Here is a 14189-nt window from a genome sequence, read left to right on the forward strand (position 1 = left end):
TGTTTACAGCGATTCAAACCAATTTCTTCACATTGGTCACACCTTCACTATCTCCAGGTGAAGATCTATTAAGGCAGGAGAACAAAGGCAAACAGAACTCTTTCCAAAACTCACCCCCACAGAGTTTGAGTTTCTCTGGCTTTGTGGGACAATGTCCAATTTCTATCAGGATGGCCAGTGTGGTTTCCTAACACTTTTAAGTAAATCCAGATACTTTAGGAAGAATCCAGGTAACAACAGCACAATGACTCAGATTTAAACATTACATTTTAAAATCCAAAGACCTAGAAAGGGATAAAACTCAGAAATGGATTTAGAAAGACAGCACTAGCAACTCTGGATTCTAGGTTGAAGGATTCAGCTGTTTCAAATCTGTCCGTCTATTCTAGATGAAGATCCTTCCTTCACCGTTCGTTCACATGTAGACAACTCTGAAGAGGCTCGTGTAACACCAACAAGTAAACATTTGTAAAACAAGTAATGGTATGGATCAGGATCAGGAGCTAAACTACTACTCAGAATTCCCAGGCTGAACTGCATTTGGCTGAACAGAAACTTTATTAGCTGACTTCGGACCGATCTCTTCTTACCTCTCTCAAGATTGTCTGGGCAAATTAGAGGAGGGTTATATGCAGGGGATTGGACTAGAAGACCTCCCAAGGTCCCCTCCAACACTTGTTCTTCTGATCAGATCGTATCAGAAGCAGACATTTAAGAGATCCAGCTATTTGTATTATGCCGCTTAAAAGCGAAGGAGGCGAGGGAGGGAAGAAAAGGGGACGCAGCAACTGCAGGATTAGCCGAAAGTTTAAAAGATGTTTCTTGCTCCGGGGTTTAAAACCGCCACCTTCCTTCCCAAAGCGATATGAAAACCATCCTGAAGGTGGGATTGGGGTGGTTGTGGTACAATAAAAGTTTGTCAACTGCGCATGCTCTCACCCACCAACCGCGTTCCTTTAGCTTCTCGGCAGGATCTTCGTTATTACCTCTCCGGGCTCAGTGGAGCCCATTTGGCTCGTCTGCGCAAACTCACATCAATTCTCCCCAGGAGCCGCTTGGCGGGCCGCGTCTTTTTTTAAGCCATGCCGGCGCGAAAGGGCCGGTTGCCGTGGTGACGGGACGCGGAGTGTGGCTCGAGCCGGTCGCGAGCCAAGCGGGGAAAGGGCGCGGAACCGCGGCCGTTCGCGGCCATGACTGGCATTCTGTGCGATTGGCTGAATCGGGAAGTGAAGCTCTCGCGGACAGTGGGTGAGTCCGAGGAAGCGGGGTGCCACTGCTTTGGGGCGCCGGGCGAGGGGGGACCCCCCTGGTTCCCCGCAGTAGGCTCCTCCAACAGGAGAGAACATTCGTATTATTCCCCCCCCCCCCCCCCAGCGCGTGTGTTTTCCCTTGAAACCGAGCCCCGCTTCCTTCCTTCGAGGCGGGAAGGAAAAGCATGCCAAAGTGCATGGCATTTTAGATATGCTCAGAGGCACCGCGGTATCCATCGTGCTGGATGTTTTTTGGGGGGGGGGTAGGGAGGCTGGTGGTGGTTTTGCTTTTGCCACAGCCTTGGAAAACGGGTGCTTGAGTGGATCCTTGTGCCTGCCTTTTTATCTGCTGCAAGGGAAGATTTAAAAAATAATAATAGAAAATAGAAAAAAAAATTAATTAGAAAATAATATGAGGGGCCTTTGAGGAGAAAGCAGTGCCACATTCCATTACTGTAGCTTCAAGGGCTTTTTGTGGTATTTGAGAGCTGTATATTAAAAGTGAGTGGGTTGAGAGCTCCCTCAGGAAAAAGTTAATAGAATAGAATAGAATAGAATAGAATTCTTTTATTGGCCAAATGTGATTGGACACACGGGGAATTTGTCTTTGGTGGACATACTCTCAGCGTACATAAAGAAAAATAAAATAGAATACATTCACCAAGAATCATAAGATACAACACTTAGTGATAGTGGCAGCAACATAAAATGTTGTTAATTGCCCTAAATTCTTACTTAAGGTAACCATTTTGGTCCTGCCCACTTTGAGGGATGGGGAGCTATCTGGATACCACAGAAGAATTGCTGAGAAGCCAGGATTTTCACACTTCTGACTGAGTTTCTTACATGAAAATCCTTTTGGAAGATGTTCCTTCTGAGCAAATCCATTTACATATCTGAAAGTCCCATAAGGAAAACAAGGGAAGGATTTTCATCACTCAGGATGCTTTTGCAGATTCAAGGGATGCACTTGTGGCTAGGTTCTCTCAATTAAAAGGGACTCCAGAGGGCAAGCAGTCCTTGTAGGTATCTGTTTATTCCATAGTTCCTAATGTTTTAGCTACAAATGCTTTCCCTCCAGAGCAGAGTTTCACCCACACTGGAGATAAAATCCTCCTGAGGAGAGAAGCAGAAGATCCAGTGTTCTACTCACTTTAGTTCATAGGGCAGTGATTTTATGTTTTGTTTTGGGATTTTATGTTGTGTTACTGGTGCTAGGCTCACTTCAGGCTTATGTTACAATTTTGCTTTTATTTCTTGGTTCAGACCTTCAAGAAGATGTACCACTGATTTTTAGTATTTGTGGTTATTTAAAATCAGATTTTGCTCCTAGGCTGAAAAATTAGGATTAGAAATTAAGTCTGGCCCCCAGACAACAGATTACATTTGTTGTTAGTAAACTGCCCATAGTCATTTATGTGTGATGTAGAAATTTAATAAATAAATAGAGAAAAAAAAATTAGCGCCAAATCATGGGGATAAGGGAGTGAGATGGCAATTGTTTACTTGGTGATTCTTCCTAGCATCATTTATTATTTTGAATGCTACCTGCTATTCTATCCATAGGCGCTTAGAGATCCAGCTGTAACTTTTGCTGATCAAACTGTGACCAAAGTAGCCAAACCACAAAGTAGTTTTCAGATTTACAAGATTCTGATACTACAGCTTTACAATAAAGTAGAATTAGTATCTCATTTGGTCATGTTTCCTGTCTTGACAGGGGAAGGCTAACATCCCCACATTCTAAACACTACACATTTTTACGTTATATTATATTAATTGTTTAAATTATTTGTTTGTATTATCTTAATGTTATTTGAATAATTAATACTTATTTAAAAATTTAATACAAAATATCATAAAACATTTCCTGGTCTGATGTTTGACTGTGCTGTACATTTCAGCATGGGCTATTTCAAGGCTGATATATCTCTTAATGTATCTCAACTTCTCCAGTGAAGTAGCACATTAAAAATTCTGTCATTGTTGAAAATATCTGGGATCCTACTGTTCATAGGTTGCTAAATTATTAAAACTCATCATTTAGAATTTTAGATGTTGAGAAAGTCTGTTGGTGAGTAAATTATGTGATTTATCTCATGCTAGAGTGTGCACATTAACTTCTTCACTTAGCTATTTCCATAAATCTATTGAAAGATTCAAAGAAGACTGCGTCCATGTTAACATGGTGACTAGCGAACCACTGTTTATTGATGAACTGATTGTTTGTTTGATGTATATAGTTGCCCATATGCCTGGGAATTATGGGCAGCGAACAGAAATTAAAAAAAAGTCAATCAAGCCCCTTAAAGATAAGTTGGGTTGTTATACTGTACATCATGATAATAATGGATGATTATGTATCAAATGAAGAGTCACAACTTATAAACAAAAATTCTTTCCTGTTCCTTTGAAAATTAAATCAGATACAGAATCTTTCGCCAGAGAATTTTCTTCTGGTTATCTCATTGGAGAACTTCTAAACAAGTATGAACTTCAGGAAGATTTTGATCAGTTTTCACAAAGCAGGTAGGTAGTATTAATACTCTTTTAATAATGTTCCGATTTACTCTATACTATATCATAACTAAACTAAAGTAGGTTCAAGTAACACTTCCTTGCATTGGAAAACAGGGTGGGAATTTGTGCACTTCCCTTCCCACTTTTATATATCTTTCCTTCATTCCCATGTTTGCCATTGCCCAGCCAGTTTCCCACCGAAACAGAAAAGGATTGTGATCCTTGATAATCTTCTGCCCAGCTTTTCTGAACTACAATAATCAGTACTCAGCCAGAATGACCAATAGTTGTTAAAAGTTACAAAAAGCACCTTGTTTATACTCATGTCCCCAGAATTATCACAGAGATGGCTATGATCTGTAAGGAACCAGCAGGGCAGAAATGTGCATTTCCCCGCATATAGTTGCTTCTGCTGTGAAAGAAAACAGTTTCTTGAACTTTCTCTAGGCTTTGGAAAGACTGAGTTTACAAGCCACTTTTGGTGAGTGATGCAGGGCATCACACTACATTGACAATTTTGGATAGTGTGACAGGGCTCGAAGCTTAGTAACATCTGGAAGCCAATAAATTCCCCACTCCTACACCAAGGTATTTCTATCAGTACGTAAATCAGTACCAAAAGAGTAGAGTTTGGTACTCTTTGTATTATTGCCATTGCTTGGTTGGAGACATCAAATGAACAAGTAGTTCCAGTAAGAAGGACAGCATGAAGATTAAGGAGTGGTTGGATTCAGTTATGAAATTCAGGAGGTGCGTGACAATGGTAATTTCTGATGACAAGCCCAATAGCAAGACCATGACTTGCATTTCACAGTTTGCAGATTCTGAAGGTACTGGTTTTCATATCATACTAAGTGACAGATTAACAAGAGGTTCACTGGTGTCACCAGATAACTAGTCACAGTAACCACTTTCGGAAATGGCATGACTGTTTATGTCACTTCAGATGCAGTGGCAAATTCTGTTCTGCTTTTAGATTCCTATATGGATTAGCTTGGAGATATGGAACAGTGGTCTTGATGGGCCATGGACTTTTTGGCCAAGTTCACGGTATTGTTTTGATCCAGCCTTAGCAAGTAATGATAAGCCACTTACTCGTGAGTAAAAACAAACATCTTTTCAAACAGGGTAGGAACAATCTTTTATTCATGTGGATAAACAAAAATAAAACGTAATTAGTCCCAATAGACCTGGCCAGAAATCCGAATTGCTTGCTGTATCCTAAAAGCGAACGGTTGTCTGTGACAACCACCCACTCCCAAACTCCTACAATTTACCATATTTCCCAGCCAGGAAGGGGCTGGCTATTGTCCAGGTCTGCTTTTCCTTGGGAGCCAGTTTATTGTTTTCCTTTGCTCTCCTTTCCTCTCTGCACAAATACGCATCTGGGATGGGCCCCATCTGTTCCCCCTCACTCAGCTCAGGCCCCAAAGACAGCTGCCTCTCCACCTGGGGGGAGGACAGAAGGCCCCGGCTCTGCCTCTGTTGCTGTTTTCTAGCCTTTCAAAGGCTCCGAAGGTGGCCCAGGCTATCCCTCAACCTTCTCCTCGTCTGACTCTGCAGCTAGCTGTGCTAGAGCCAACGGGGCACAACAGGTGCACAAGTAAATTATTATATGGTATAACAATAAAGTCTCCTTTGAGTAACACTAGATTCCTGATAACTACTTAGAGAGATTCATGTAATTTTCACAGCAAGAGCACAATATTGTTTGGTACTGACTTTTGAGATTTTTTTTCCTTATTCTGGTTTACATCTGTAATAGATCTTGGTAGTCACTCCAAACAATGACACAGTCTAATCCTACCTAGCTTTTTAAGTAAGTTTGGCTAGAATCTGTCACTTAAGCCTATTAAATTCCAATGGATTGTATAAGCAATTGATTATATAAGCAATTAAAACTAAATTAAGGACCTTAGGTTTTAGTGGGATTAAAGCTGAAAAGGAGACATGTTTATGAGTTCTGACTTTGCTTAGTTCGATTGCTGCCATATCACACATGAGGCTTACTGAAGGCTTGCAGATGAACTCACAAGAAAGTTTTAATATTCTACATATTTATAATTTTTTATATTGTCTCAACAGGCTTGCCAATGCAAAACTTAACAACTTTTCTCGCATGGAGCCCACCCTTCAACTTCTGGGTGTACAGTTTGACCAAAATGTAGCCCGAAACATCATGACAGAGCAGCATGGAGCTGCTATCAAACTTGTGTACCAATTGTATGTGGCCCTAGAAAAAAAGAAAAAAGCAGGGCTCACTGGAGTTGCCATGGATGCAATGCGACCTTCGGCTAATGCAAAGCTTAAAAGTGTAGGAACAGAAATATATCGTGAGGTGAGCTTGTTTCTGTTAGGACACCTTTCTTATTGGTGAATTTCTGTCAACAAAGCATTACCTTCTTATTTACTCCTTTTGGGAATGAGTGAGGATCAAATGAATATACAGTACAAGGATAAAAAATCCTGTTTAGGCCACTTCATCCATATGTCTAGAGTACACTGTTTTAATTGTTATTTAATAGTGTTTATATTGAATTCTACTCCTGAAAGCCTCTGATACATATTATATTAGTATTATAGTTCAACATGCAGTCAACCAGATGTTTGTATTGGATTTGGCATTTTCATCTACCTGTCGAGAATTCCCAGGAACCTGGCATAGGCAGATACTTTTGTTCAATGCTGTTGTTGTCACAGGATGTAAGCTGTTCCAAGCAAATCTGCCTTTTGCAATTGACTGATAATATCTAATGTCAATGCCAGTTGTATTCAAGTGATGCTTCAGTTAGAATTACACCTAAGATGAAGGTGGCAAATAGGCCTAATACAGCAGGTGTCCCCATCTTCTGGTCCGTGGCCAGCATTGGGCAGTAGCATGCCAGAAATCGGTGTGCACAAACAAGCAAAGCCACACAAAACCATGTCCCTCTGGTCCATGGAAAAATCTCTGTCCATGGAACTGGTCCCTGGTGCCCAAAAGGTTGGGGGCCGTTGTAACACATTGTTCCTGCCTCCTATTTGTATCTCCACAACAGCTATATTAAGCAGATTAGGTTGAGAAGGAGTGACTGGCCCAACATCACCCAATTGGCTTTAGATATTTGGAAAGAATATCTGGTCTTGTCTGTTCATCTATACTTTAGATTTTGAATAAAAAATGAAAAGACATATTTCCAGTTCTCATATTATTTTCATAGACAAGTTGCCATAGAGATCAGGGCGTTCTCATTAGGAGTGTCCTCTCAGTAAGTTAGCCTCTAACTCTTTTCAAAAGTGTATTGAGATTGCCTTTCACAAAGAGAGTTTGTTAAACTTTGCTGCAGTCTTTTTTAGTGGTTGGCATGGTCGTTTTAAGATGTTTTAAATATTTTCGCCTCTTAAAAACTATGCTGCTATAAAGTAAAAATAAATCCAACCCCTTAAAGAAACCTAAGTGATTACTTTAAAAAAAATCTTGGATTAATTACTATCAAGTTGAAGAAGGTAAACACCTCTATTTAATAATTTGCAACAATACCCTAGTTCCATTATGTTGCACATATGAAGAATGGGAGCACACACAAGGCTTTCCACCAGACCAAACAAGTTTCACAGTGTTAATTCATATGGGGATTCATAGTACCACTGGCTTAAACCTCTGGGAATTTTTCAAAGTAGTTTCCCGTCATACTAGTTCACTGGAGAAAACTGATACTTTAATTACAATCTAATTCTTGGATTGATCTTCTCCCAATAGATATCCATATAGCTCTTTACACTTCCAGTCTTGAAACAATGAGCCGTTGTGTGAAGGCTTGTATTTCTTATCTTGTGAAGTTGAAGCTAGGCCTTCAGCTCAGAAAACCAAATAAAGAGATCAGTGCTATACATTTTTCAGAACATATGTTCCCTCACTTCACATAATTACTGCTCTCTCTAAGCAGGTTGTACCCTCACCATCAATGCAAAAATCTATTAAGTTTATAGGTAGTCCTCAATTTACGACCACATGGTCATTAAACAAATGGTTATAACTCTAGGACGGCCTTTACTGCATCTTTCAGGCTTTCACGTTTTTCACATGTAAGCAAGCCCCTTTCTCTCTCTCTCGCTATATTATATTTTGCTTGAGCTAATTAAACAAGCTCTTAAACAAGCAGTTTGTGTGTGTGTGTGTGTGTGTGTTTGCATGTTTGTTTTGGTAGATTTTCACAGGTGTAGGTATGCTGAGCCCAAAACACCAGCCTGAAGATGGCAAGTGAGACCTCGCTGAAACGTTGCCAAGACAATCTCAAAAGGCTCCTTGAGTATTAATAAAAGTTCTCAGATTCTTGTGATTAGGAAGAGAAGAAAATGAAAGTAGAGCATTAAATGCTAAATACTGTCCAACATCTCCAAACAGAGATAAAAGAAGTCTAGTTTACAATAATCCTTGAGAATTATTTATGGTCAGTGTAGTCTTTTTCAATCTAATACTCCATTGACATACTCACTACAACTCCAAATACCTTTCTGATGTATTGGTTACAACTCCCTGAATTCACCATCGGCATGGTACTGGTGAGAATAATAGGAACCATACTCCAACACGTCTAGAAGCTACCAGATGAAAGAAGGCTCATACAATTAATGTGGTTGTGATAATCCTTTAGATGAGGCACTTTGCAGCACAGAAAAGCTGTTTGGAAGCCCTCCTTATTAAATCAATCACAACATTTTCTAGGCCTCACTGCTTAGGAAACAGCTCCTGGTAATGCACGTATGGCCACTTTGCTTCACTAAAGAGCAATATGAAGGTGTGCTTCACAAGCAATGAGGCCTTGTGAAAAAATGGACTTCCCTGTGCATGTCTCAACCCCTGGTCTTATCCAGTAAAATTTATCTTTGGAAAAATAAGCTGCTCTAGAATGGATTAAAACCACCAATCCAGGAGAAACAAGATTCGTGTGCTTCTTCCTGTGTTGTATATATGTTTGTGTGTATATATCTCTCATTTCATTTCAGAGACTCAAAACACTAGTTCCCCGCCAGGCTGACCTCTCACTCCAACAAATTTCAGACAGCTTTCAAAACAAAGCAAAGCTCCTAGAAAGTAAGATAGTTGGCATGCAATTTGTGAAGCAACAGCAGGCCAAACAGATCCAAGAGGAAAAAAAGGTTGAAGAACTTGAAAAGGTGAATACTGATTTCTTTCTCTGAGTCAGCTACACAGTATCTTTATTCCCTGCTTTGTAGTGAATCAGAGGCCAGATGTATTAGTAAATTGGTCTTTATAGCTTTACTTCCATCACTCTCATGCCCCTCCAGGTGCAACCCCCCCCCCCTTTTTGCATGCTTTTTTCGCCCTCCCCAGGCTCCAGAGGCTTTATAGGAGCCTGGGGAGGGCGAAAACAGCCTCCCTCGCCCCCCCGGAAGCCCTCTGGAGGCTTCAGGGACCTTCAGGAGGCTTCCCTGAAGCCTCCGAAGCAGTCAAAACGACCCTCCGAGCAAACTGGAAGTTCGGGAACGGACTTCCTGTTTGCTCAGAGGGTCGTTTTAAGCACTCCGAAGGCTTCAGGGACCATCAAGAGGCTTCCCTGAAGCCTTCGGAGCGCTCAAAACAACCCTCCGAGCAAACAGGAAGTCCGTTCCCAAACTTCCGGTTTGCCCGTAGGGCCGTTTTTTTGCGCTCCAGAGGCTTCAGGGAAGCTCATGAAGCCTCCGGAGGGCCTCCAAGGGGCCGGGGGAGGGTCTTTTCGCCCTCCCCAGGCTCCTATAAAGCCTCTGGAGCCTGGGGAGGGCGAAAAATGGCTTTAAAAAAGGGTGAGCTCAGCTGGCCAGCGCACACATGCACGCTGGCCAGCTGACAGGGCAGCGCCTCGCATGCCTGGACAAATGGCTCCGCATGCCACCTGTGGCATGCGTGCCATAGGTTCGCCATCACTGCCCTAGGATCTATGCAGAAATGCCTCAAAAACAGTCCAATACATAGTGACAGTGTATTGACAGGAACAGCATACACTGAATGGCACAATCAAGTAAGTGGCATTGTGTACAGGAACATTGGCATAGTATATGGGCTAGACCCCACAAGTCCAGATGGGAGATCCCACAGAAGGTACTGGAGAACAGGAGGGCTGAGATCCTGCGGGATTTCCAGATTTAATAGACAGCAGGTACTGTCCAATCAACCAAACATAGTGGTAGTAGATATGGACCAGAAGACAATAGTGGTGATAGAAGTAGCAGTGCCGATTGACAGCAATATAGGGAAGGAGTAGGAGAAGCTGGAGAAATACCAGGGCCTAAAGGAAAAATTAGAGAGAAGGTGGGAAGTAAAGGCCAAAGTGGTCCCAGTGGTGATAGGAGCATTCGGGACCACGACTCCTAAGCTGGGAGAGTGGCTCCAACAGATCCCAGGATCAATGTCTCTATCCAGAAGATTGCAGTGCTAGGAATAATTAGGACTGCACAGAACTTTCAAATTCCCAGTCCTTTGGGAGAAGACCCAAAACTGAGGAAGATGCATATCACCATAGGACTGAGAAAGGATTTTTAAAAACACTTCTAAGTGATTAATTTTTATTCAGTAACCAATTTAATACAACTTACTGTCTTTGAATATTTAGAAAATTGCAGAAAAACGCAGGCAGAATGAAATCATGGCCAAGATTCAAGCAGCAGTTATCCAGATTCCAAAACCACTTCCACAGCATACAGACAAAGTGATTGAAGACCAAAAACTGCAGAAGAAGAAGAAGGAAGCAGAAGTAAGTTATGAGGTTTTATAGGCATTTAAAGAATGCACAAGCAGCAGAATATACTACTATATATTTTGACTATCTTGTATCTTGATGTAAATGCATTCATTTTTAAACACACGTATTTCATTGTGCAGTATTATACTTTGTTAATCATAATGGTATCTGATAAACTCCTGCGTGAAGTAGCAACTGCAGAGGGAGTTGAAACAGGAATGATGGCAGTTTTGTATGTGCTGACATTGTACACATATATAAAAGGGCAGGGCTTCCATTGTGCTGCCACAAATGCTGTTTTTCCTGTTTTGAAGGCCTTCAGATACCACCATATACAGTACATGGAAAAGAATCTTCAAAATATGTTATTAACAGAAAGAATGCTATTAACAGGGAAATAGATAACCAGAGATTCTTCCTGAGAATCAAATTAAAATGCCTTCCATCAGTTCTTACGCCAATGGAAGAATATACTGGTATATCATTTGTTTTGCTCAATAGACATCCCTATCATGTCAAAGGCATGATGCTAGGAACAGATGCTATCGTTATTTATAATGTTTATTACAAACAAAACTGGATAGTTTGCCCCAGATTTGTTTCCTTCGCCTCCCCTAAATGCCACCTACCAGCAGGAATTTATCCACCAATCTCTCTCCTTGATGTGAGAAGGCAATGGAACCAGGGAAGAGTCAAAATAATCTTATTACTAGGATTAGGCTCAGAGACCTAACAGCTACAGGGGATCAGCTGATCTGAAAGAAATTGATTTTCCCACTGCCAAAGAAGATTGGCCTCAGATCTTACAGTGTTCAGGAGTTCAAGGGAAAAGAGAGTGCCCCTGCCTGCTACAATAACAAGAGGAGTTGGAGAGAATAAATAACAACTGTAAGAGTAAGTCTGGAGTGATCTTAAAAGGCTCTCATTTTATAAAAGTTTTGAATTTATTTTACTTTTGCTTAGAGAGCTTTAACTTTACAAGAAACCTTGAAACTATTGCTTTTTCTTTCTTTCTTTTTTTTTTTGTTGATGGCAGTGTTTACTTCTTTTTGCTGTGAAGTTGGGTCCCCTATCTGGTTGTTTTCAATTTTCATTTTTTTTTCCAATTGGATTATGGCATAGAAAAGATTGAAGATTTTTATTCTCTTTTATGGCTTTTTCTTTTTTCTTTTTCCCTCTATTGTTTAATTTGATTTTACGGGAATTGAAGGGTATTTATTATTGTATACGGTTTTTTATTAAGATGTCTGTACACCGCCCCGAGTCACTTCGGGGAGAGGGGGCGGTCTATAAATCTAATAAAACTTAAACTTAAACTCTCACATTTTTGATAGTAGATCTACCTACTGTCTCCGTCTTGCCTTCTTGTTTTACTCTTGGCTTTTTTCCCACAGAATCTTCTTTCCTTTTTTTCGGCCTTTTTGTTTTCTTTTTCTTTTACCTTTTTACTTTTTCTACCTTGGACACCCCATGGTCACTTTGGATTATAATTGACTTTTTTCCTTCCTTTTTTCTTTTTTTTTAACCTTTGATCACCTCATGGTCACTCTGGATTACAATTGTTTTTTATACCAAGTGGATTATAATACAGAAAAATTTGGAGATTAGTAAAAGAATAATAACCACCGGCTCTGCAACAACAACACCCTCCTCCTCACCAGCAGGAGGACAAAGATCAATACAGACAATGTTGCAACAGGAGAAAGAAAAGGGAGAGAAGGCAGTTACCTTAGAGATGATTATGCAAGGAATTCAGAATTTGCAAGTAAAAACAGATACCATCGAAAAGAGAACAGAAAACATGGAAAAAAGAATTGAGACAATAGAACAACGAACGGGAAACATTGAACAACAAACAGAGAACATGGAACAAAAAGCAGTTAAAACTGATGAAAAAATTGATAGTATTCAACAAATGGTGATGAAATATGAAGATAGGCTACAAAAAATTGAAGAAAAGGGTGACCAAAGAGAGAAGAAAATTGGGGAGATTGATAATAGACTGAGTGTGGTCGAAAAAGATAATATTGGAATATTGAATTGGGAGATTGAAAGGTCAGAATTTTTTCTAAGATTCCAAAATATAGAAGAAGAAAAAGGTGAAAATAATGATAGAAATTTTGACAAATGTCCTAGAGTTAACCCAAGAGAAGATGGCCAATGCTATAGATGAAGCATTTCGAGTTTATACAAGATATGCAGCGAGAAATGACCTGCCAAGGGAAGTTTATATAAGATTTACCAAGAAAGCAATTAGGATACAAATACTTCAAAAAGCAAGAGATAGAAAACTGGAGTACAAAGGCAAGGAGATTGTAGTTTTGAAGCAAATACCAAGAAAAGTGAGAGAATCGAGAAGAGAATATCAATTTTTGACTAAAATCCTACTCAAAAAAGGTGTTAATTACAGATGGCTGATACCAGAAGGTTTAATGTTTGTATGGCAAGGACAAAGATACAGAATAGATTCAATTGAAAAAGCAGAAGCATTTTTCAAAGAACATCTCAGAGGGAAGGCTGAGGAGACTGGACATAAAAAATCGGTGACAGAATCACGAGCGGTGTCTTCAGCCTTGACTGAAAAAGAAGAAGAAACAGTAGGCGGGATCGAGATAGAAGAAGGTTCTGTAGGTGGTGTGGATATTAAAGAAGTACGAGAACCTAGAGCCACCAGAGCAATAAATCCTATGTATAAAACATAAATATGGAAGAGAAGAAAATGATCTCAATTAACATAAATGGACTTAATTCAACAAATAAAATAAAGAAAATATTTTACTAACTAGGAAAACTAAAATTGGATATAATTTGTCTACAAGAAGTGCATATTCAAAAGCAACATGAATACTTATTAAGGCAACCAAAGCTGGGGAAAATGTTTACTTCATTGGCAACCTATAGGAAAAGAGGAGTGATCCTTTACATCAAAGATACAATCCCAGTGGAACAAATTTATACAGAAGACAATGGAAGAATTTTGATGGTGGAAATTATGGACAATAATAAGAAAATGCTTTAATAGCAATCTATGGGCCTAATGATAAGCAAGATGAATTTTACAGAAAATAATGGATTTGGATTACTTAAATATTTGTATGATGGGAGATTTCAGTGGAATTGTAGATAAGAATATGGACTATAATTCACAAAAAACAACGAAGTCAAATAGAAAGATACTCCTTAAACCCTTTTTTAAAATGATCGATGAGACAGGTTTAAAGGATGTTTGGAGAAAAATAAATCCTACTAAAAACAAGATACTTTTTATTCAAACAGACATTTATCTTTTCTAGAATCAATATGATATGGGTAGCAACTGAATCAGCCTACAACATACAGGAAATTGAGATTGAAACAAGTACTTGGGCAGACCACAACCCAACGATAATTAAATGAAAAGGACAAAGAAAAAGATCTGGGTGGACATTAAACAACACTATATTAAAAGAGAAATACTTTGTATAGAAAATTGAAAAGGAATTGGCCTTTTTCTTTAAAGAAAATAGAAAAGAGGAGACATCAATGCAGGACCTCTGGGATATAATGAAGGCCTATACCCCAGGCCTGATAATTGACTATATAAGGAAGATAAATATAAAGAAAAGACAAATACTTAAAGTACTTGACAATGAATATAAGGTCTTGAGAAAGAACTACAGAATTCCCCACAAAAGAAGGACATTAAAGTAAGAATGGTTAC

General features: G+C 39.6%; 2 protein-coding genes across 6 annotated transcripts in view; one reads left to right on the forward strand and one right to left on the reverse strand.

Annotated features, from left to right (window-relative positions):
* The window catches only part of PRLR (prolactin receptor), a 203824-nt gene extending 203180 nt beyond the window's left edge, over positions 1–644 (reverse strand). The window contains exon 1 of one of the 2 annotated variants that reach the window (XM_081942883.1): positions 591–644. The gene's annotated coding sequence lies outside the window, so the exon portion shown is untranslated. The remainder of the gene's footprint in view (positions 1–590) is intronic. The other variant, XM_081942879.1, reaches the window with a different exon arrangement.
* A 389-nt stretch (positions 645–1033) lies between these two features.
* SPEF2 (sperm flagellar 2) overlaps positions 1034–14189 on the forward strand; it is a gene marked incomplete at its 3' end in the record, with an annotated part of 113731 nt that continues 100575 nt past the window's right edge. The window contains exons 1-5 of one of the 4 annotated variants that reach the window (XM_081942872.1): positions 1034–1248; positions 3677–3779; positions 5856–6108; positions 8757–8927; positions 10361–10501. In XM_081942872.1, the coding sequence (XP_081798998.1) occupies positions 1191–1248; positions 3677–3779; positions 5856–6108; positions 8757–8927; positions 10361–10501 (726 nt within the window). In that variant the 5' untranslated portion in view covers positions 1034–1190. The remainder of the gene's footprint in view (positions 1249–3676; positions 3780–5855; positions 6109–8756; positions 8928–10360; positions 10502–14189) is intronic. The other 3 variants (XM_081942873.1, XM_081942874.1, XM_081942875.1) reach the window with 3 other exon arrangements.

The sequence above is a fragment of the Natrix helvetica genome, assembly GCF_964273705.1.
Source record: "Natrix helvetica genome assembly, chromosome: 2".
Classification (NCBI taxonomy): Eukaryota; Metazoa; Chordata; class Lepidosauria; order Squamata; family Natricidae; genus Natrix; species Natrix helvetica.